General features: G+C 38.1%; 1 protein-coding gene across 3 annotated transcripts in view; it reads left to right on the top strand.

Annotated features, from left to right (window-relative positions):
• LOC125693376 (VPS10 domain-containing receptor SorCS1-like) overlaps positions 1-23,779 on the top strand; it is a 272,191-nt gene that overhangs the window by 64,240 nt on the left and 184,172 nt on the right. For all 3 annotated transcript variants that reach the window (XM_048945241.1, XM_048945240.1, XM_048945239.1), the window contains exon 2: positions 22,788-22,855. In XM_048945241.1, the coding sequence (XP_048801198.1) occupies positions 22,788-22,855 (68 nt within the window). The remainder of the gene's footprint in view (positions 1-22,787; positions 22,856-23,779) is intronic.

Genomic DNA, 23,779 nt, shown 5'->3' with positions numbered 1-23,779 from the left:
TGGGTTTTCATTTTCTAATAACTCCTCCCTGAATTTCACGTCTGATTACCAGCATGCCTGTATTTTAATAGCTGTTCTTAAAGAGCTCCCTTCCATCTTCTCCCAGCACTTAATTACAATGTGTAAATATGCACAATGCCCTCTTATTGTTGTTAATCCCAATGCTGATAAAGCTGGATAGGAGAGAATAGAAATGAATTGGAATGTGCATAAGCGCAGGTCTTTCATTAGCCCAACTAAAAGTAATCACACATCTCTTGCTGTTAATATACATCTTCCAGATACAGAGTATAATTATTTCTTGCAGCGCTGCGTTCCATCACACAGATAACTTTATTGTAATCCTGTGGTGATCTAATGCCTTCACATACCAGTTGCTACTTTCCCTCTTTCTCTCCTTGGCAATGTGACCTTACAGTTTTTGAACCTTCAAACTATACCTTGTAGTGTCAGGGCTGTGGATATCTGTCAAGTTCTTTTATTTGTTTTTGATCACAGTTTTCCTCTGATGTTTGCCACAACAGTACAGTTATACAGAAGTCAGGAAATATTCTTGCACATTAAATGTGCTCAAAGTAACGTTTTATATGGCATCCACTATGGTTTCAAATGTGTCATTGACAAATAAGCTATTACCACTTTCTTCTCGCCAAGCCTGAAGTGCTTGCATATGTTGTGCATTATCTATACATTGTAATATATATTTTCAAACAGTAATGCCTAAAATTAATCTGAAGTCCAAAATTAGGGCTATACTTTTTTCCTTTGAACAGTTTTTGAAGTGTAATTTAATTCTATAAAAGTACTTATGCACTTATTAGCACAATGAAATTGTTTGGAGTGACTCTGGCTGCTGCTAGGACATAGCCAGTTGGAACATATAGAGTTGTTTTTGAAGGAAATCAAACAAGCAGTGAGAGTTCTACCTAATGTGCCCAATGCATAACTGATGCTTTTGTGAAGCTGTCCTATAGGCAAACAAAAGGAAGAACAGCACTGAGAGGGGATGATTAAGGATGCTAAAAGTTTGAAATATCTTTCCATTAAAATACTTGCTATCTGGCTAACTACTTCTGTCCAAGATGGATCACCACACTCAGTGTGGGCTATTTACAATCGGTGCTGATTAGCAAAACTGAAGGAGCTTTCAAGCCAAAGAAATAATCTGTTACAAAAAGCATTCAGTATATTTCATTAAAATCCCTCCTATGTTTCAGTATTCTTTTTAAAGAAAAAAAGGAGCAAACATTTAAATTGAAAATGGATTGATAAAATCATTTTTGCCATTATTACTTCTTAAGTCATTTTTTATCGTGTTTGGTCAAAAACTTTGTCGATGATAAATTTCCCAAGTTGTACTGAGAGCTCAGTTCAGATTCCTTTAGTATATGTCTCCTAAGCAGAGCTAGCTTAAAAATATGAGGTGAGTGACTGGGCAAGTAAGTATGGCATCTATACGCCCTCTGCATGTGGTCATGTAGTACCATGCTGTGCATTTGTTTCTTTCCTTCACTTTCACTAGTCACTTTCATGTGACACTAGTTTCTGATTATGGGGATATGATGGGCTTCAAGGCTATGGAACGGTTCTTTTGGCTTTGAGGGTATTGTGTTTTATGATGTACAAGTCAGCACAGAGTTTGTCTCATTCTTTCCTTGGGGAATAGTTGTGCTTGTTTCATTCTTCTTTCTCAAGGCATGTTAATCCCACCTTAGACTTCTTTTTTTTTTTTTTTCTCCTTCTAGAATGAAATGCTGGTGGGTTTTTCTGTAGTTTTTTTTTTCTTTTGTGAGTAATATGCTTGTACTTGGAGATAGAAGCCCTTTCTGTGAGTATGTGGGGACAAAAAATCTTAAGTCTTTGTGTAAGTGTGTGTAAGTATTTGTGCATTTGCACAAAAAGAAATGTTGGTAATAAACTGGAGGCTGAAGAGTGTGTGCTGACGATGTCAGGGATTGACAAAGTCCAGAGTTGAGTACTCTGTCCTCACTACAGTTTAACAAAAGGCTGTGTTAGTAAATACTGGTTGTACTTTGGTGACCCAGTTTGCGTCACAGAAAAACAATTGCTTTGGAACAGCTTGATCTCTTGTTTTTCTACATCCACAAACTATGAAGTCTTTCTTCCTGTCTGTATGTCATCTCACGTGCTTGTATTAGACTCGTAGTATTTCATGGACTTGTCTTCCTTTTCTGGCTGAAACAAAATAATTTCTTGTGGTTTTCTGAAAGCACAGCAGGGTCGGTTGCAGGACTACTCGTTGGTCATAGAATCACACTGTGTCTTGGCTGCGTTTTCTGTCTAATGAGATGCCTGGTATTTTATTCATTTCAAATCAAAACAAACAACTTGGAGGGATTTGCTTCTCATTTGTAAATAATTCACTTCAATTACAGTTTATCGCAGCATTTACAAAGCTATCATATTTGAAAGCAATTTAATGAATTATTGAAGATGTCAGTCTTTTTCCATGATAAACATGCACATATAAATATCAAGAACTGAAAGAAAAATGAAAGCAGACTTATATTTAACTTATAGATTTTAGTTTTTTCCCCAAGCAGTTAGCTTCTGTATAGTAGCTGCAAAAAGTCAAGAAGGAATATTTTCTGAATTGTATGGGATTCTAATCTTGTTCACATGGCACCACGTTAAAATTTCTAGAAATCATCCAATCTTATGAAAAACTACTTTTTTTTTTTTTCCATTAAACACTTGCTTAATGGAATGGATGAGAACAGGAAATAATAACATCAGTAGTTAAGGTGTGAGTTTGCAAAATAACAGATGGGCAGAAAATGCAATGATGGTTTCTGTTCAACAGAACAACATAGCTGCAGAAATTTAGTTTCCCAGGTTGAGTTGGGGATGATCTGCTTATAAAGCAAGGTTTGAAAAAGCCTGAGATTTCCAGTTCGCAGGGAAACTTCTGAACTACTGACCGTGGGTAAGTCACTGTGCCCAGTAACCAAAGACAGTTCTGTATGCTGCTATTTTGCACTGTGGTATCTAAAAGAAAGCTGGTAGCTCTTCACAGATGGCAGCTGCCCATGTTCCTGTTGTAAGCAGTGGAATGAATCAATTGTAGCTATGATATCCTTTGGCTTCTTTCCATGCCAGCTATCCCAAAGCCAGTACCATTTCCACATATCTCTTTGTGTTTGGGCAAGGAAGGCAGGGGCTACTTGCAAGCCCATGGATCCTGAAGATGCCACTGGAGCAGCAGTGACACACTCATTGCAAAGGATCTGACATTTCTCTGAGTTTCTCAAAGAAAATGCAGGGAGGTCAGATTCCAACACAACTTACCACAGCAAGTGACCTCTATGAGAATGAATATAGAGTTATTCCAAGAGGCAAAATAAGATTGGCTGTTTTATCTGTTGGTGAACAGCAGAGATTTTTTTTTTTTTAATTTCTTTTCCCCTATCTAAGCATTCTTTTGTATCTAGTCTGGGCGTTGAAAACAGGAGACTTTCATGGAACAACTTTCTGCCCGCAGTAAAGCTTTTAGGAAACTCACCGCTGTTGAGTGTGTCTAAGACTCATGAAGTAGAAGCCGAGCTAAGCACTGTTAATGTGCTCTTGAAAATATATTTGGTAATAAAGACATGTCTGTCTCTTTCCGAGACTGTGAAGTATAAAGCCCCCTCTGAGAATGATAGGATTTTAACCAATAGTGCATCTCAAACTAAGGATTCAGCAGAATGTCCCACATGAGATACAATGCACTGCTGGCTAAAGGAAAAAATTCAGCTATCCATCTCAATGTGCAAATGATGAGGCTTGGGTAATGACAGCAGAATCCTGTTCGGAGAGGACAGCAGAAACAAGGGATTTGAAGTGCAAGCTGATGGTGCTGACCATTGATTTTAAATGGCTGATTTTTATTTTCATTTTTTAATACTTTTTTGACTTCAAGGTTGTATTCAACTGAGATGAGGGAAAGGGCTGGCATTATTCTAACAGCCCTGTATGCCTAAAAATGGTTTGCTTTGTACAGACACCTGCGTTTTTAAAACTTGCTTTTGGAAGAAGAGGAGACTCTGGCGCAGCTATATGGACTCAGGTGATTTCAGCCTAAAAAAAGAGCAAAATTACTTTGGATGCTATCAGATTTTTAGGACAGTGATAACTCTTGTAAGTTCTTTACAGAAGGAGAGCTAATAAATGTCAGTTTTACAGCCAGTGAAAATATCATGAAATGAAACACAAAGAAACTGTTCACAAATACAGATAATTTTCTTTTTGATGCTTCTGCCCCTGTTTTCCTTGAACATTTAAATGGTCTTCATCACACCTGCTTTTGTATGATGCCTGAAGGATTCAGAGTCAGCAAGAAGATAGGATATGTCCAGTTCTTATTCATTTTGTACTTTTTACAAAGGCATCTCCCTCCTTTTGTCTCCAGATATCTAAGGATTTATCCCTTCAAAAAAAGGAGAGAGGAAAGAATGTTTGATAAGATTTTATTTTATTATTCTTTTCCTCTCCTTTGAGAAGTGAATTTATAGGGCCTTATCCTTTCATTCCTTAGAGAAGACAAGAACTGCCCTTGTCAAGTCCCTTACAAGGTGACTTGTGCAAATGACAGACTTGCAGAATCTGAGCTTGGGCAGAAAAAAAAACCCTGTCTCATTATAGTTGGAATGGCTTTTTTTTCCATGTAGCTTTCTTTATTTTTTTTTTAGTATCCTGCATTAAGAAAGTTGACTTGGCTTGTGAGTAGAAAGCAAAGGGGAGTAACGTAATTTCTCATTTAAAACATTAAGGTGGGAAAAACTCAATTCCCCAGTTACAGATGTTTTTAGTTGCTTGAGTCACTAGGATTCCAGTGAGAATCTGGGACCAAAATCCTGCTGAGGATCAGGGTCTCTGCTACTGTGATGTATACTTAAAGGTACTTTAGAACAGATGGCTACTTGGAATACTAAGAATTAGATCGCAGGAGAACTGACTATGAACCTCTTGCTTTGGGGGATTATTTTGTGTGGTTTCATGTTTTGTTGGTTTGGAGTTGTCTGGAGGGCAAGGAGGATGGAAGAGGAAGACGGAAAATAAATGGAGAAGTGCAGAAAAATAGCTGTTTGGAGATTTATTTTTTTTAGATGTTGAGTAATTCAATTTGATTTTCTTTGGCAATACTGAATGAGGTCCTACCTTTCATAATGTAAAAATAAAGAAATTTAGTTCTTGAGCAGTGTACATTTGAAGGGAGTTTAGGTTGCCAAGTCATCAATATTAAAAGCAATTTAAGAACCTGCAATCACAATCTGTTTACTCAGTTAAAAAAAAAAGAAAATAAAATATGGCATTTTGTTTAATAAGTAGAAAATATTTAATTTTTTAGCAGATGCCCTCAATCTAGAGGATGCTGATAGGAGGATGCTCGTATAAGTGATGCTATAAGTCTATGCTCAAAGTCTTTTGCATATGTGTCTATGGTTATACATAGTACTGCTAAGGCACTCTCGATACACTCATGGCAGTGCTGACAACACAGGAATTTGCTCTGCTGTGATGGAGCAAGTGTTGCTGTCCCTTGCCCAAGTTCTTCCAGTATCATGGGTGCATTGGTGAGGTGCTTCCTTGGGGGAACTCTGGCTGGTCAGTGCAGACAGGCAAGCAGAAAATTTGATGAACCTTAAACTCTGGGTAACAGCTCAAGATAAGCTGACAAAATAGTTCCACTGATATTTTTTTCCATCAAAAATATTTTCAGTAATATTCAGAAGATGTGTATGTTTTGACTTAAAAACTCTGCTCTGAATTGTAACACCTGATATTTTAGAAAATTTTCTCCTTTCTGTTGTATGGTTGTTTTTTTGTTTGTTTGTTTTCCTTTGGGAGCTTTCCCACCTTTTACTATTGCGTTTTCCTAATGTTATCTTATATTGCTTGATGGAAGGGAAGATAAGAAAAACTGAAGGTGGGCAAAGCACAGAGACTATTTCTTCTGTTTCCTACAAGTAATAAGGCTGTCATTTGATATGAAATACAGATTTTTTTGTTCATATCGTCTTACCCTTTCCCTCTCCTCTTCAGAAACAATAAAAGCAAACCTCAACCACCAGGACAAACCACAAGAACTCTAGTGAAATTTCTCTTCATAGAGATGGAAGGAGGGAACTATGTTACTCAGCTTTGCTTTTATAGAACAGAAGCAATAGTTTGCACCTGTTTCAATGCAAGGTGCTTGTCACCATAAGACTAAACTACTTGAAAATGGCAAGGGTGGTAATGGCCTTAAGTAGCACCAGAAGAGGCTCAGATTGCATATTAGGAACAGTTTATTCTCAGAGCAGTGATGCATTGGCACAGGCTGCTTAGGGAGGTGGTGGAGTCACCATCCCTGGAGGTATTCAAGAACCATGGTGCACAGATTGCAAAATACGTAAAGGCAGAAATTAGGATTTGTGTCCTCAGAAATTGAAAAAGAAGCAAGTGTCATTCAGCAAAATGTGGTATCTTTAGGCATTAACAATGTGTCTCCAGAATGCCAATTCTATTGGCCTTCCTATCTACAAGTCCTTCAGTATCAACCACTATAAGCTTTAGGGCCAGATTAAAAACATAATAATAATGGAAAATGTAGATCACTGTATAAACAACGTGCTCATGCAGTGCCATGCTTAATTTGTGCATGGAATTAATGTAATTGCCTGTGCAAGCTCGGTAATTGGGTGTGGAAATTACAACCATTTGCCCAAGCTGCAACGGAAGTCAGTTGTTCTTTGTTTACTTAGTGGTCTTTTCTACTTTGGAGCATCTGATCTCAGTGGCACTGATTGCTCTTTGTAGCAGCACGTTATCTTCACAAGTCCATTGATGGTGAGCACAGTGGCTGGAAAGGAAAACTCAAAACATGGAAGAGAATTTCACCTAAATAACCAGTGCTGCTGAACAGGGAGCTGCTCCCTTCTGTCCTGCCTGTTTGCACGAGCGCTCCCAACTAAGAGAAGGAAAGGCAATTCCTCAAGTAGCTTTAGCTAATTTAACTCCTAACTTGTGAATGATGCTGGTATTTGTGTCTGATATTAAACTGGTCTGAAGGTAGTTCTGTTTTGTTTTTGGTATGGAGCTAGAACTATACATGATCTTTGAGGTCCCTTCCAACTCAAGCAGTTCTATGAAGACAAATGTCAGTGTGGTGCAAATCTCCCAAGAAGAGACTCATTCCCTGGGAAGGAGCATTAGAACGTTTGCAGAGATGCTCGGAGTGATACAGGGGATTCTCAGGTGCAGAGGCATGGAGCGGCTCTTTGTGCCATCCAGCATTTCCAGTGCTGCTGCTGGCTGGATTGAGCTGTGCTTTGTGCAACTGACAGCAATCGTTGCATTAAGTTCATACTTTTCCCTCTGCCAGACATAGAGTTCTTGTCACTTTACTAGTTTGACAAGAGAAATAGCTTTGCTTTCTATATACAGAGGCAGTAAGGAAAAGGGAAAACTAGCAAGAAGAAACAACAGCAACAAACTCTTTGGCTTTGTATTTGACTCTAGGATGTCTACTTTTTCCTAGCAGATTAGTATCAGTGAAGCAAACATTGCTTCATCTGTTTCTTTTTTAACAAAATGTTCTGGTTCATTTTGTGCTGATATTTTCTCCACCTTTTCAAACTGCTAGAAATTTTAATGTAGAGTTAACTCTGAATAACGTGCTTCCTCACAGAAGGAAATTAAAGCCAAAGAACCCGAGTTCATTCTTTGGGAAATAATGTCACACCTTCTGCCTGATACTGCTTTAATCATCTGTAAAAATGTTAAAGTTTTTTTTTTTTTTTTTCTTCTCTATTGAAGAACATATTGGCTTAGAAAGAATAAAGCTAAGGTAGTTTTTATGGAAAGATATTACTGGTTTAACAACATGTCAATCACGGTTACAGCTGAGCAGTCTTTAATCTTTGGATGCATTTATGCAGTGGTAATCTCCTTTAACATGATAGAAAGCTCATATTACTTATAGCTGAATTTTATTTTGGGCTGTCACAAGTGAATCTATAGAGCTGATACGTTTTCATGCTGGCTCTATCTTACTCCAGAAAAAGGAGAGGCTACTCTCTGGTGTAATTGTGACTTGGTATTGAATTTTCGCTATTAGAAAGAAAATCATAAGGACAGATTTTAGGTTTCTGAAACTTTTTCCAGACAGAAGATGGGTGTGTTTATTTGACTCCTCTTTGTGAGCTTTTTTGAGGTAACAGTTCTATCTTTTATTAACGCAAAGGAGAAATCAAGCTCTCTTTTTCCTCAGAAAGCTACATGCATCCTTTCTGTAGAGTCAGACAATTCTTTTCAGGACAGCAAATGTTGCAAAACCAGTGGTGAAACTGAAGGTGCTCCTTACAGCATAGGTTCATGTAGTATTGCTTCCCCACTCACCTTCAACCATCAGAGATATCTTCTGTGTGTTGTAATAGCATCAGTGTCCTTTGCAAATTAGGAGGTAGTGTCTCTATTTTCTTCTAGAAGAATTTCATTTTTTCATGTTCAGTGTTTGTAGTACTCTATTTCTGTTGGGTGGGTAGCTTTCAAATGTATGTATCAAGTTTTTACTGCTGTGGGGAAGAAGAGTGAAAGCCTTTGGAGAGCTGAGCTTGCTGTTGCTGACTTTCATTCAGGTCTCTTGAGCTTAGTGCAGTTTGTGGGGTGGAAGAGTGCAGCCTGTGGTTATGTCATCCTTTTCACTTGGGCTTTCTCAGTTGTGTTTCTTTCTTGGTGAGGTAAATCTTTAAATGAAGGAAATTGGGAACAATAATTTATGTTGTTCTTTTGCTTTCTATTGGCTAAAGACCTAGCCCTTGCAGTTCCTACCACCCTGGCAGTGATAATTGCTCTATTGGAAACCTATAGTATATGGACCAGTTTCTGTCTTCTGCCTCTTTAATCATCTAGAGAACACGAATAGCTGATGTTGCTTATAGCATAACACTGACTACTTGATTAACAGCAAGGCAAGGGAGAAAGCTAATAAGCTTCTTCACTTACTAAGCTTTATGGAAAACCACAGCAGAGAATAAAGGTGGTAGGTGACATGGTAAGACTAATTTTCTTCTCTTAGATCTATTTATTCAGTTTTACTTAGCTCAAAGGCAAAAATATAGAAATACCATTCTCCCTGAGAACAGGTGTTGAGCAAGCACGAGGTGGTAGGAAAAATGGAATGTAATTCCCTGGCGCTTCACATGTCAGATGTGAAACAGTAGTCAGAGGGAATGGAATATGAAGCTTAGTTCCGTATCTGTGTCTTGAAAAATGGCTGACACTAAGTGTATGTCAAATTAGTTTAGTAGATAGGGCAGTGAGCTGGCGAGAAGGCTGAAAGCTTCTGCTGGAAGTGGTTCAGAAGGATTCTCTGCTATAGCATGCAAATCCATGACATTTTTCTAGTGGCTTTTTGAATGGGGTGGGGAAGGGTGGAGGTAATGGTTTGTAGGTAGAAAACAATATCTAACTTTGGTTCAAAATTCATCTCTCTAAGGTCCTGTCCTAATTGAGGTCAAGGTCAGATTCGTATGGGACGGGGTCCTGGGCAGCCTGATCTAAATGTGTATTTTTGGTGGCCCTGCTAGGCAGGGGGGTTGGAACTACATGATCCTTGAGGTCCCTTCCAACCTGGGTGATTCTGTGATTCTGTATACTGTAGGATGAAGTTTAGTGAGATTGAGTAGAAAGATCATTGGACTAATAATTGGGAATGCAAAGCTGGAAAATAAATATAGTGTAAGTGGGAGAGAGATACTTAACTGAAGGTTTACATGTGTTGAGTTGTACTGTTTGTACAAAAGGACTATCTGAGGGTAGATAAATGATTTTCAAACTACTAAGAAATGTTAAAACCAATACTCTAATTTTTCCAGATTCTTTGTGACTTGCCAGTGCTTCAAGTATTTGTATTCCCTATCAGACTTTAAGGTAGGAGTCTTGTCCCTAGAGCTAAGTATCAGTACTTCTGGATTTGCAGGAAGGAGCTTATGCACTGCTAGCATCCTATGGAAGGACACCCAACAGAATTCTGAAATTCTCAAAGGAGTTCTAAGTTATTTCATCCAGTGTTCACTGTTATATTGGTTCAGCTGATGAAGCAGCACACTTCTCTGCAGTGTGTTGAGAGGAACCAACCATTTGTAGGTGCTACACAGTTCAGGCAAGGTGGCCTATTTTGTTGGTAAACCCTAACAGGAATTAAAAAAAAAAAAAACAAACCACATAAGAATTTTGAAAGTGGCAGTTAATGTTAGAATTTTCTATTTTAACAACCTTAATAAGGGCTATGGCAAAACAAAGAGGAAATCAGGGTGTGTAGGCTAGTTCCAGGTTAAAGGCAATATCCTTGAAGGAAATCTTCACTGTACCTGCATGTTTGTTTTTGTTTAACATGAGATCCAGAGGTTTGGTTCAGAGCGTGGCTAAAGGAATTGACAAGGGAGCTTGTGCTTTTCTGTTTTTAGGAACAATTTCAGTAATGGGAATAACCAGTACTGTTTCTCATCATGTCCAAGTACAAAAGGACATCTAATTCCATAAGTAAATAAATAAATCAGCACTGTTGCACCTGGAAGACAGCATTAACTGGTTGCCCAAAAGTAAATAAATAAATCTGGGATTTGGGTGCTGTAGTTCAGGTAGTGATTTTCTACCCAGCAGTGGCTTTCCATGTCAAAAAGAACCCCATGAAACTTTAAGTAGTGTGTATGTATATGTGTGGGTATATATATGTATAGTAATGTGAGAATATCTTCCACCACATTCTGCTTAATGTTAAATGAAGAGGATGAAGAGAAATAGAGACCAAGGTCACCAGTCACTTGGGAACTACACTGCACTTTCTGCCAGAGACGTGAAGATATTGGCAGAAGGCAGCTTAGGTTTGTTATCCTTCAGATAATGGGATCTTAGTCATACATCTTAGTGGGTTAATAAGATTTTAATTATTGTGCATTGGTTTGCAGTATGCTTTTTCTTCCCTCCCCTTTTGAATTGGATACCTGCTTGATGAAATGTGTGCCAGGGGAAAGATGAGATGAAGTGCAAGCTGCCATTCTATCCCTTAATTTTAAGAAAGAAGCCCTCTACAAGAGATGTGTGCCTTCCTTTTTTCTTTTTCCTCTAAATTTCTTTCTTGATGGTTAAGGACTCCCAGATCAGAATGTCTTGTAAATATGAAGTCTTGATTGTTTCTCTTTCATTTATCTTCCTTTATCTTCCTTCTTATCCTTGTCATTCTTCCTTGCCTTGTTCAGACTGTTCTTTCTATCCTTTATTCCTTAATGGGAAACCTCTACTTTCTACAGACCTTAATTCTCCCTGCTGTCTCCCCCAGTATAGTGTAAAAAAAGTTGCAAGAGAAACATGAGACTGGCATTAAATAAAAAAAAAAGGATTTATTTCTTTATTTTAATGTGAGTAGGCTACCATTTTGGTTACATTTGGTTTGCTGAAAGTTCCTCGGGCCTAATGCCTTCCCTGCAGATATTTGGTATTAATATGTCTCAGTTATAATCGTTGTGTTGTGATCTAAGATGGAGTCGCTGCCTTCTGTTAGGCTTCCTGTGAAGGATACAGTAGTAAGAACCAAAAGTGCTTTGAGTGCTGTGGAGGTAAATACTGGATACCTTTCTCATGTATGTGTGGTATGGGTTAATACAAATTACTGCTTGTACAGCTGATTTGCTCTTTTGACCTGGAGGATCTGCAACAGGCTTTCTGTCCCACATGTTTTTATCCTCCAACCAGTCCTGCTTTACACTTCAGCTTTGCGTGTGTGGTTCTGCTGTAAGATCAGCAGAAAGAAAATGAGCTGACAATTTTACATGAAGGGGATTCCATTAATCAGGTAGATGTGTCTTCCCGTCAGAATACAAAAAAGAACAGCCCATAACTGAAGTTTTAATAATGGTCTTGTTTGCTAAAAGGACTGGGGTTGAAGGGTCTAATTTAGAATATGTCTCACTTGAGCAAGTTGTTTCTGAGTCCTCTTTTTGATGAAATACAGCAGTTTTCATTCTGACTGCATCAACTTGCTCTATAGAATATAGAGCCCTGGTGAGAATAGACTTTTAACAGGGATTTATATCCCAAGTCTGAATTGTATGCTTTATTTCTGTTATCACCCTTAAGTGCTTGTTGAGGGATTAGTTACATCTTACCATGTAATGTTCCTTAAGTTCCATAAACAAATGAAACCTTTTGTGTCTGGGTTCGAGGAGTATGCTGAGACACAGTTTAACAGCTCTTTGGGAGGAAGAAAAGAGATAAAGTGGAAAAGTGAAGAATTCATGACCTATTAACTGTTACAGTTTCCCACCTTGAATTATTGACAACATATGACATTATAACCTAACAAATTACTGTCTGTAAACAGCTCAGAAAATATGACCTTTGCATTACAATTGGTCTCAAGATGCCTTCCAGCTTATTACAAACAGCTGCTGTTGGCATATTTTTGTTGCAGCTGAAGTGGGTGAAAGAATGCAAGGAACTGAAAAACTTTTCTTACATAATCAGAGAAATCACGTACTAAAAAATATACTGGGTAATGGCTGAAATGTCACTTTGACTGGGTTCAATCCTTTGGAATTTTGGGCATCACCTGATTTTTCTTTGATGTACTAAAGAAACACAACTAGTTGAAGTTATTTGCCCTTACGTTCTGCCTTCTGCATTCTCTAGCAAACAATGATTCTGTTCATAAATGTTTTTTTTAAAAAAATAAATCATACGTTGTTATAATTTTCCCACTTGACTGTAATAGTGAGTGAAAGCTGGGTGACTGCTATATTTCAGTTTTCAATGGAAAACCAAGTGCACTAATTAGGCTGATGAAATCCTGGCAAGAAGTATTCACTCCCTGCCTTCCATAACAAACTTCTAAGCTCTATATGCTTGAAATGTGTATATATATGTGAGCCAACCTACATAATAGAATAGTTGTTAAGAGTGATAAATGAGTGATTTCAGAGCACTTTTGGGACCTAAAGATGAAATGCATGTCGTAAGTTTCACCACCCCTGTTGCCCCAGGATGGAAGTTTTACTTCTTCCTTCCCTGGGGTAAGAGAAAGCAGATATTCAAGAATATCATCCTTATCTCTATGTAGCTGCCTCGTGGTCATGCAACATCATTCAATAATTCTGTCAAGTAGTATCTTTTGCTTGTGGCAGAGTGCTAAGCAGTGATTTATTACCTGAATACACATTGCTTGAAAGTGATTTGCTTAAACAACAGTAAAGCATTAAATTATTCATTACATTTTAACGTTTCACTTTTATATGATGCAGTAAATTCCAAAATAAGCACTCATTAATCCTATTTTTTCTCCTTTCCCTACAACCCCTAGTCTTCTACCAGGACAGTTCCTTCCCAATGAAAGTCGTCCAGTTTCAGCCTTTATCACAGTTTCTGAAATTTTTCCTTTTCATTCTTTCCTCAGACAGAGCTGGGTGAATTACATTCAAGTGGGGGGCCTGGATTAGTGTTTTTGGGAAATACTAAATGTGTTTGGAGCTCATTAGAATTTCTGAATTGTTTAGAAACCTCAATGTCTTAACCAGGAAGACACCACTGTAATTAAAGCTGGGAAAGAAGGATCCGGATGGTGGTATTTTTTCCATAAAGTCTTTTCTCACACGCTTCTGTTTCTGTGAGTGCTTTGTGTTGTCTTGTAACTGGCAGTGGCTATGGTCAAGCCTTAGTTGGTATGTAAGATCAAGTGTTTAAGAAACTCTTGAAGGAAGTTTTCATTTGTAGATGCAGGCTTTCCATGTTTGCTTTAGGAATGTGTTTGTCAGCACTTAAAATCTTAGTCCATTGGCAAAGCCCAGAGCCTCGTGAAAGGTTCTGAGTGTTTCAAGAGTGGTCCAGAAGCAGGACAGCAAAGTGCTTTTCTGCAGCTGAACCTTTCATCTTCATTGGGCGTCCACTCTAAATCACTAGCAGCAGCTGCATGTATAAGCAAGAGCTGTTGATTGGCAGCAAATACAATAGAGTGTAAGAGAAGACATTTCCTTCCAGGTGACACAGGGCTTCACCCTTCTCTGGTCTTAATTCTCAAACAATCCCCCAGAGGCTTCTGTAGGTATTCAGCGAAATGAATAAGCAGAAGACTTCGTCTCCCTCTTGAAACATGAACAGAGCTCTCATGCTAATGGCTTTTAAACATCAATGCAGTTACAGCGTGTAATTGATTCTCTTCATAGTAACTTTTGTCTTCTGAAATGAAACCTTGTATCTTTTTAAACTATTTGTCCTTGTATTAAAACATCTCAAAATGGTAAGCAGTTTCTTTCACTTGGTTTTTTGTCCTCCTCCCTCTCTTCTCTGCCTCCCTCTGCAACTGGAAGAAAATCTATTATTGTGTTTGCTTTGGAACCTGAATATATAATATAATATTCCTTTTTAATTTTTTTGTCTCTTTAGTTTATTAATCCCATGAGGAGATGCTCAGAAATATTTCTGTGAAACTGAATCTGAATGGAAGGGAAATTTGTCAAAACAGATTTAAATGTTGAAGAGGGGGTGAGGAAAGTTTAAAACACAATGAAATTTGTATCCCAAATTATTCAGCTTGTTAATGGTTAAGATGTGTTTTTTTTTTTTTTTTTTTTTTTTTTTTTTGTTTTTTTTTGTTTTTTTTGTTTTTTTTTTGGAACATGGTAGGCATATGTTTGGTCACTTCTAGAGCAAGGAGAAGCAGCAACTCACTGTCTTGAACTCTGTGTTTTTATTTACTACAGAAACATGATTTCTCTTACTCTAATTTGGTAGTAGCATTTTAATTATTTTTAGACTGTAACAAATTTCTATTTCATCTAGATGACAAGCATAAGGACTGGGCAGGCTGTCTTTGAAAGATCTGGGACATATGCCTCACTTTTCTTCTCTTTATTCTAAGTCATACTGTCTCCTCTAAAAGCTGTCTGCATGCCAGGGACATCTGAAAGCTGAGTGAAATAGAGTCTGCTGAGGGAACAGCACGGAGCTGCATCAAGGGATATTCAGGCTGGGTATTAGGAAATGGTTCTTCACCAGAAGGTGGTGGGTATGGCATTGAGTTACTGGAGTTCAAGAAGCATTTGGACAGTGCTCTCAGACATATGGTTTGTATTTGGGGAAGTCTTTTGTGGGTCCCTTCCTTACTTGGGGTATTCCATGATCTTGCTCTGTAGATTCAATTGTACAACACAAATAAAAGAAATACCTGTATCCATGGTTGCTAAGTGAATATCTTGCCTACAGGTGGCTCTTAGAGATGTTAAAAATGTGAAGAAGTACAGATTTAGAGAAATTCACGAAGGCTAAAGCTACCTATGTTAGCAATAAGAACAAAAGACTTGTATTATTTTATCATATTCCTTCTCCAACACCAGCTAAAACTGCGTGCCTGGGAAGGGTGTAAGACTTGCAAAAACACTGTGTTATATATTAACTTATGTATTAAGCTGACCTCAGTACACATCTGTTCCCTGAACTCCTGTCTCACTTGGAACTGAGACAAGATTTCTGTATCTGGAGCATACAACAAAAGGCGTTTCCAAACTTATTTATACATAACTTCTGAACCTGCTTTCCTACATCTTGTGCACTAAATAAGAGGAAAATCAATTCAGGACATTTATGACTTTATAGATGTCTTTCATATCTCCTTTACTGTTTCGTCCTCAGATTCAGTTTGAGGCATTTTTTTATGTGTTTTTTTTTTTTTTTTTTTTTAAAGTCATTCAACATCTTTGATCATCCATACTGGCTTTATCTGATCCTTTTATTATTAGACACACTGACTGCAATAGTTTTTGAATTAGGAAGAGTGCGATTTGCTTATTGCACAGGGTTAATAGGGGGACACATTATCCTCAGCGAGGCTAATTTTAATTCTTTCTCTATACACTTCTGCTATCACCTCCTGTCACAGGTGAGATTGTGGGCAACATTTTTTTTATGTCCATTGAAGTATGCAGAAAAAATGGATTTTTACTTTACTGATTCTTTATAATAAAGATTGAAGAAGCCAGGAGTCAGTTGTCCAGGTGTGGAAATACATGGTTTTCCTTCTCTGTCCTTGTGCTTTCCCTGCCTTTCTTTGCCTGATCATCTGCAACTCATGTGAAAAGCAAATCGCTGTTCACATTTTCACAGTTCTTGGCACTGGCCTAGTTGTTAGAGACCTTGATACTTGCTGACTGGTATAAAATTGCTAAATAACAATAATATGAAGGACAAGATTTGTACCAGTAATTTGCCCCAGATAATGAGTTCCCTAGAGTTTCTTTTTTTATTCATGAGCAGCCTGTAAAATTCTTAGTCATGAATTATTTAGACTTGCTTGTGAATTTCTTTGAAAACATTTCCTTACATAGATTCTGCACCAGAGTACTCATTGAGAATAATACTGTGTTTTGGTGGCTTCCTGTCTTTCTTTTCTGTTGGAAAGTTGTACGTTGTAGTGAGAAGGTAGGAGGAGGGGAAAAGATGGGAACTGTACAGTTATTTGGACTAAATGCTGCATCCTCTGATACACTGAAGCCTAGCCAGAGAAACATGGGTTATTAATGCATAGTGCATAAGAAAGCTTCAAGTGTTGTAGCTTCGTGCTTAATTATAGCAGACCAGCAAGCTTGTGGAAACTTAATTTAGTGCTTCTTTGTTATTGACTTATGTTCCTGCTAAGTAGATGATGGAAAGGATCTCCTGATTTTAATGAGGAACTCATGGATCACTGCACATTGAGGTGTACTTAAACTGTCTTTTTCATGTCTGTTTGTTTCTCTTCCCAAACTGTTGTGATTTTGAAAATCAGAAATTGCTCCAACAGGATTCAATCTGCCTGGCATGGTTTTAGGTCAATCTAGAGGTAGTACTGTAAGAATCAGACTGAGAAGCTATAATGTAAATGTTGTTAAAAATTTGATTGTGTTCTTCTGTTTGAAAAATCTCCATCAGCATGGAGCTCTAGAAGTTGCTTGTTTTCATTTAGTACCCTGTTGTGCTGTGTAAAATGGAAAGCATTTGGAGAGAGAACCTGGGGATGGTGAGGAAAATACAGCTGAAAAAATGTATCCAAGATGAGAGAGGCTCTGTTGGTATAAATTAGATTGAGTTGCAATGTCAGACAGATCATTTTGCACTGTGGGTCTTTAATAATGATGATCAGACTTTAAACACCATGATTGTTTTAGTCTGCATCCATGTTTAGCATAGCTTGAGTGCAGCCACATTTATTCATTTATTTATTTATTTATTTTAACCATCGTGTTCACATGCTGTTCCCAGGAGTAAATTTGCAGTTGTGAATAGTGCAAAGCATTATACACCTTGTGTGCTATTAGAATTCTGTGCAGCTGGGGCAGGAGCCAGCTCACTGTGGGGCTGGCTTACTTTCTGGATGCACAACAGAAGCAACAGCTGAATTATGTGGCCACAGATAACAGCTATCAAGTCCTTTCTGTTGTGTTATGGACATGATCATCAGTGTGAGTCTTTCAGTGCCATCCTGGCCAGCTAGTTCAGCACGGAGAAAAGTCTACTTAAATGTAATCCTTGTGTTAAGATTGGAACAAGTACTGCAGTTAAGGATGATCTTTGGCCAATATTCTGTGATAGCCTTACTAGGTTTATTTGTATAGAAGCTGGAAACAAGGTCTAAATGGAGATTTAAGCTAATACTAAATTAGGTCAGTAGTGTAAGGAAGGATGGGGTGAGATTGTGTAGACTAGCTAAACCAAGCTAGGTCTGGGAAACATTTAGCCATGCTTACCATGCAGTTTCTCTTGGAGTTGCAAATATCTGTCATGAGTATCTTCATAGAGTAGTATTTTTAGTCCAACCACTGATTTCCATCTTAAACCTGCAGATAGGCTTTCACGTCCTGAGTCTAAAAAGCAATCACAGTTCAGGAATTATTAACAAAGTACATTTTCTTTGAAAATGCTGTTTTGAATTAAGGTGGGTTCCACTTACATTCCTACAGTATCTAGTTCTTGCTAGAATAGATGTGGGGAAATGGTTTCCTTTGGGAAAGGGCTATCCAAGTTCAAGTACCTCTTCTGTCAGTCAGTCAATTCTCAGGTGAGTGTGCTAAAACACTGTGCCTTCTGTCCTGTTATCTGCTAGGGCTTTTTCACTTTCCGTAAAGAATTCAAAAAAGCAAACATTCTTAGGGCTATACCATGGTTGGTATGATCACTGGGGATGCAATAAACCCACGATCAAATCTTTTCTGCTCTTGGCTGTTAGCACAGAAAATGAAGATGATTTCTATTTCCATGCCTGTTATGGCAGAAAATCCTACTTCAAATGCTGCTTTTAATGAAGAACAGAATAGTCTTGCATTTCTCTGCAGTTGGAAGAGGCAACCATATTCAAAGCAAAGCTGGCATAAGACTGTATTTTAGCTTCCTTTTATTGTGGCTCTAGTTTTCTTGTTAGGTTGTATGGATTGGTAAGTGATAAGGAAGGGGGGAGAAAAAGAATCTCAGTGAAAAGAGAGAGAAAAAAAAAAAAAAAGCAAAACAACGAAATGCAACAAAGGAGGAATTTTTTTTTTTTATAAAAAAAAAGGGTGAGACAGTACTTTTCATTTCATTACTCTTTCTTCACAGCCATATTCTGACATTTAGAACAACATAATATGCATGTCTCTGTTCATTAGGTTCCTCAGTACTACATAGTGACAGCCACAGAGGAAGGAAAAAAATGAAAATAAAAAGGAACAATCTTAAACATGAACTAACCTTTGCAGGCTAAATAACAAAGAAATGAAAGCAGCAAAAACAGCAAAGGAGAAATATATTTTCTGAAAGAGTAAACATAACGGAAATCATGGCCTTGAATTAAGTTATTCAAATAACTTTGTAAAGGGGAAAAGAGAATATTGAACCCGAGGCAAAAATAACTAATTTTCTGCCCAGTGACTTGTTTGTTTTGCGTGTGTATCTTTGAGATCTATTACTGATGTTTGAATCAGAGCAAATAACACAAGAAGTCTGCTGAAACTAGGGAGAGGTATAAAGATGAGCAGGAGCTGGTACAAATCCACAGAAGTGGAAAAGGCTCCTGTAGGAAAGCCTGTCTGTATTCTGGAAACAGGATATTTATGTGATTTATATCTAAGCTATTGCATAGCCAAACTGGTGTGTGTGTGTATGCTGCAACATAGTGTCAAGTAGAAGTATTAGTTTAGAAATATTAAATATTGGGGGCTGTATCCTAATTTTACTAAGAGGTCAAGACATAGCAATATTAGTTTGGATTCTAATGGTATAAGCTGCAATGAGCATGTTTTGATGGATCAAGGAGTACTTCTGATTGCAGGATAATTGTTAGAGCTATATATAAAGAAAAGCATGATGAAATACAATTTTTCACAAATCAGTACAGGAGATCATACAGTACTCTGAGATGATGTGGATTTCACTGAAATTTCTGAGTGAAACAGAAAAGAACAAGAAAGATGTCAGCTCTCAGGAGGTGGAAAATTTTGATTTTTCTTTTTTGCCACTTGTTTGAATTTTTATCATATTTTGGGGATATCGATTACACTTTGTTTCAAATGAGGAAATTAAAATTCTCAATTAAATTTTCTTTCCTGAAAATTTGGAGATCTGTGACTTTCCCTCAAGGCTGGGGAGAAAAAGTCAAAATGTGTAACTTCTGGCAAGTAAATCTGTTTGACACTAGTGTAATTGCATATTGCTGATTTTATTAATCCATAAAAGTAGGCTTAATTCTAATTCTTGGGATTACAGGTGGGGAAAGTGTGTCTCTTCAGACTTTTCTGTGATTTTTCCCAAGATCACCTCAACTAGTGGCAAAGGATTGAGGAAATTTCTTATTTTCTCTTCCAAGTTTCTGTGCCTTATATCTTCAGGTCTGCCTCTAAAACTACCAGATGTCAAAATATTCAGTGAGGAATATTCTTTGGTCTTTTAAGTCTGAATTTCCTCTGGCAAGCAAAGCATAAGTGTGCCAAGAAAAGATGAGGCTTGGAAAAAGATATAAGCAAATTTCTGTAACTGTCCAGCTGCTTCATAGATCAAGGAAGTCTGAAAGCTGAAGGTAGATGCAATTCCCACATCATATGGAAGGTCTCTATTCTGCTGGCACTGAAACTTTTCACTGACTTCACTGTTATCTTTCATCAGGAGAGCAGTTATTTAGAAAGGTCTTGCATGCTTTCATGCTCACACCCCTTTCCTCTTCCTTTACCTTTTTCCCTCTTAATTTTTTATTTATTTGTTAAGCAGGGAGTTTAGAGACTCATTTGGAGGAGTAAGGGATGGCAGTGATGTGGTCTGGATCTGGGAGTGCAGCTGCCTTGTTGTCACCAATTAGCATTCCTGGGAGGGAGGAGATTGAAATTTTAGCACTTACAAAGCCCTAATTGGCTTTGCAAAACGTATGTGACTGCTGCTGCTCTGCCATCTGCAGTTGGCACTGTGCACATTGGCCTTCCCTTCAAAGAGGTACCCTGCAGGCTGGCACCTCCTGGCTGCATGGCACTGGTGTTGGTGTGTTTTGTGGGACTGAGGGGACATCTAGGTCAGGGTTCTGACAGCTACAGGGATGATGGAGCAGAAGGGAGACATGGTGTTTTATATGCACAGTCATTAACAGCTCTCCTCAGGATCTCTGGGTAGGGCAGGAGTCATGAGGCTGTTTGAGGGGATGTTTGTGTCAGTTCCCACTTTGTTGTGGAACTGTTATCACGGGGGTCATGGGAGGCTTGGTGTCAGTGGGCAGCACACCTGCAGGGGCCTTTGTATCTGGAGGCAGCTTGCTGCTGTGTGGCAGGGCTTGTAGGGAGCTATGTGAGGGATGCAACAACTTGGAGATAGAGCTAGAGTCACAAAAGGACTCAGAGCTGAGTTGGGCCTGGAGCTGCAAGGAGTCAGGGGTTGTGGTCTCAGCTCAGATATCTGCAGGACCAATCCTTGTGCATCTCAGGCATCAGGCACCTCCATGGGTCACTCCTCCATGTCCTCCGTTTCTCTGTGGTGCTATTTATTTATATGGTGTCACTAAGATGTCTTCTGCCTGCTGGGGTTTGTATTTTAATAGCCTGAGTTTCTAGGCAGTCATTTGTGGGTAACAGGATGAGGATCTCATTTTAGATGTAAAGCAATAATTAGGCATGATGGAAGATAGAAAGCAGGAGATTAAAATGGAAGTGAGCAGGTAAAAAGGGAGGATGCTTTTCTTCTGGAGCTTGTCTTGGTAAACTGTTATTTTTTCAACTATTTCTCCTGTCTCCCTTATCATCTGCATGTGACTCATGTTTGTGCAGATTACACAGAATTGTAGGGATTGGAAGGGACCTCTGAAGGTCATCTTGTTCCACCACTCTAATGCAGGTTCCCTGCAGTAGGCTAAGTGTTCTGTCACCCTCAAAGTAAAGAAGTTTTTCTTTGGTTTATCTATCGTTGAGGGATTTAACCACTGTAGAAATGAAGAAACGTGCTTGTTGGATGTATATAATCTGTTCCTTAAACCTTTTCTTTGCAGCAGCTATTTGCTTACATTCTCTGTATCCTTCTTTCGTGTTGAATGTATTGGGTAAGAGCCAGTTCCTCATGTGGCTGGTTCAAGGTGTGTAAAAGGCAGGGCAGCTTTTACCATGATGAGTTCTGTTCCTTTCCTCTGCCGTGCTGGTGCTAGCTTTCACAGAGATTATAGGGACTGAATTTCCTCCAGTCCTTTATTTCTCTGCCAAATTAGTTGAAATTGGCTGATGAAAGTGAAAGTTGTCAAGGGAGTGGGGGGATGTGCATCTGAAGGCCTTGTTTCTTAGGAACCCAGGCTGAAAATAATAACATAGAGATATATAAATCAGGGTTTTTGTCAGATAAGAAGCATTGTGCCTCTTCAATTTACTGCAGTTTTAATGGGAAATGGAGGAGAAGATATACAGTGACCTGGCAGGGAGAAATGCAAAATAAATTAGTAGCAAAACTAACGGTCTGATAGTTTGTCCCAAATGTAGGTCTTGTTAAAAGAACCCATCATCTTGAAAGTCAGTTCATTAGAACATTAACAAAAGCGCAGGCTAAAATGTTTTGCTGGAAATTCTTTTTGCTAAAATTGCCTTCATCCCCCTGGCAAAATAATTTTATTCTAGAAGTGTCTGTTTTGGCAGGAAGGGAAAAACTGTTTATGAAAAGAGGTAATAAAACTCCTAAACCTGGAAGCGTTTCCATTCTGTCTATGACTTCACCAAAGTCATAGAAATGTTGCTTATTAGAGACACTTGAAAGTCTCTAGTTCGATCTCATCCTCAAAGCACAGTTATCACCAGCTGTGGATAATGTCAGCCACGATTTTGTCCAATTATTTTGTCAGCCTCCAAGCATAGAGGCTCTGCAGATATTCTGGGTGGCCTATACCAGTGATGATCTTTGCTCATGGAGATTCTTTCCTGATATCTAGTCTAAGTCTCCCTAGCCACAGTTGGATGATCATTTGCCTATTTTTTTTTTTTAATTACCTGCCGAAGCAAAAGTAGTTTGAAGTCAGACCAGTGGGTTGTATCCATGCACAGCTGTGAAAAGGATGAATAATTTCAGTGCTTATCAAACAGAGTAGAAAGTGTGCCACAGGAAGCAGAAATCACCTTATATTCTGTAACAGTTTGTCTGCGAGTACTTCCTGTGTCAGTTTGGGCAAATACTTATAACAATTAAGTCAGTTATTTTAAACACCCATTAAAGGAATCTTAAGTCCTCCCTGGGGTCATTTCACTTCTGTAAGTTTATAATTGTTTGAGACTAACCATAATTTCTTCTTTTGCCTTCAGGTGATTCTAATTCTGACAAAGCTATATGACTACAACCTGGGAAGCATCACAGAGAGCTCTCTTTGGAGGTATGGAGATAAATTGAGTTAATAATTACTATCTTACCTTTTAAATAGGAGCAGTCTGATACAATTCTTTTATTTAATTGGATTTTTTAAAAATTTGCTGGAAGGTTTGTAGTTAACCTCTCTTTCTTTTATTTTGTACTTGAAGATGAAGAAGCTGAAGTTTTGATTGTTTTTTTTTTTTTTTCAAACAGATAACATATTTCACGAACCTGCTCTCATTTGATTTCCCCTTTTTTGTCTTATTCAGAATAAAATTTATCAGTTGGTTAATTTTTAGAAGAACTCAAGCTTATGTCCTTGTTTATTATGAAGAACCTTATGGCTGTCTACTGCCCAAATGATACTTCTGAAAAGTCAGTACTGCTAAGACTGGGAAACTATTTGTGATTAAAGTGGGCTCAAATGAGTATCACAGGTCTTTATTCAGAACTTGTAGTATTAGTACCAGATTTCAATGGATTTCAATCTGTGTGATTCTGTCTGTTATAGTGATTTGTAAGGGATGCCTTGATACTTCAATGACTTTAAGACATATCCTGCGCTCTGAACCAAAGGCAAGGATTTTCTTGTGGTCTATTTCTCTATGATGTTATTTGGATCCAGTGAGGGCAGATGGTATTTGTTTTTTTATGTATCTGAAAAATGGATCTAAGTTGTGTTTACTTCATAGTTCTTGTGGAAGCGTCAAGAGCCATAATAGGTAAAGGGAAATTTATCTTGTGGTTTGATTTACAAAGCATTGTTGGGCAGTCTGGGGAGATTTTATAAAGGCTGTTGATGGAGGTGGACTGACTACTGTTTCTCTCCCAGCTGATGAAATAGCAAAACTTGTAGGATTTTCTTTCTAGCAATAGAAACATGCGGAATGATTAGCATTTTGTGATGCTGATTAAATTATTTCTTGTTGTGCTATGGAGGTAATTA

Source organism: Lagopus muta, chromosome 5 (assembly GCF_023343835.1).
Source record: "Lagopus muta isolate bLagMut1 chromosome 5, bLagMut1 primary, whole genome shotgun sequence".
Classification (NCBI taxonomy): domain Eukaryota; kingdom Metazoa; phylum Chordata; class Aves; order Galliformes; family Phasianidae; genus Lagopus; species Lagopus muta.
This window is presented reverse-complemented; position numbering and strand designations above follow the sequence as displayed.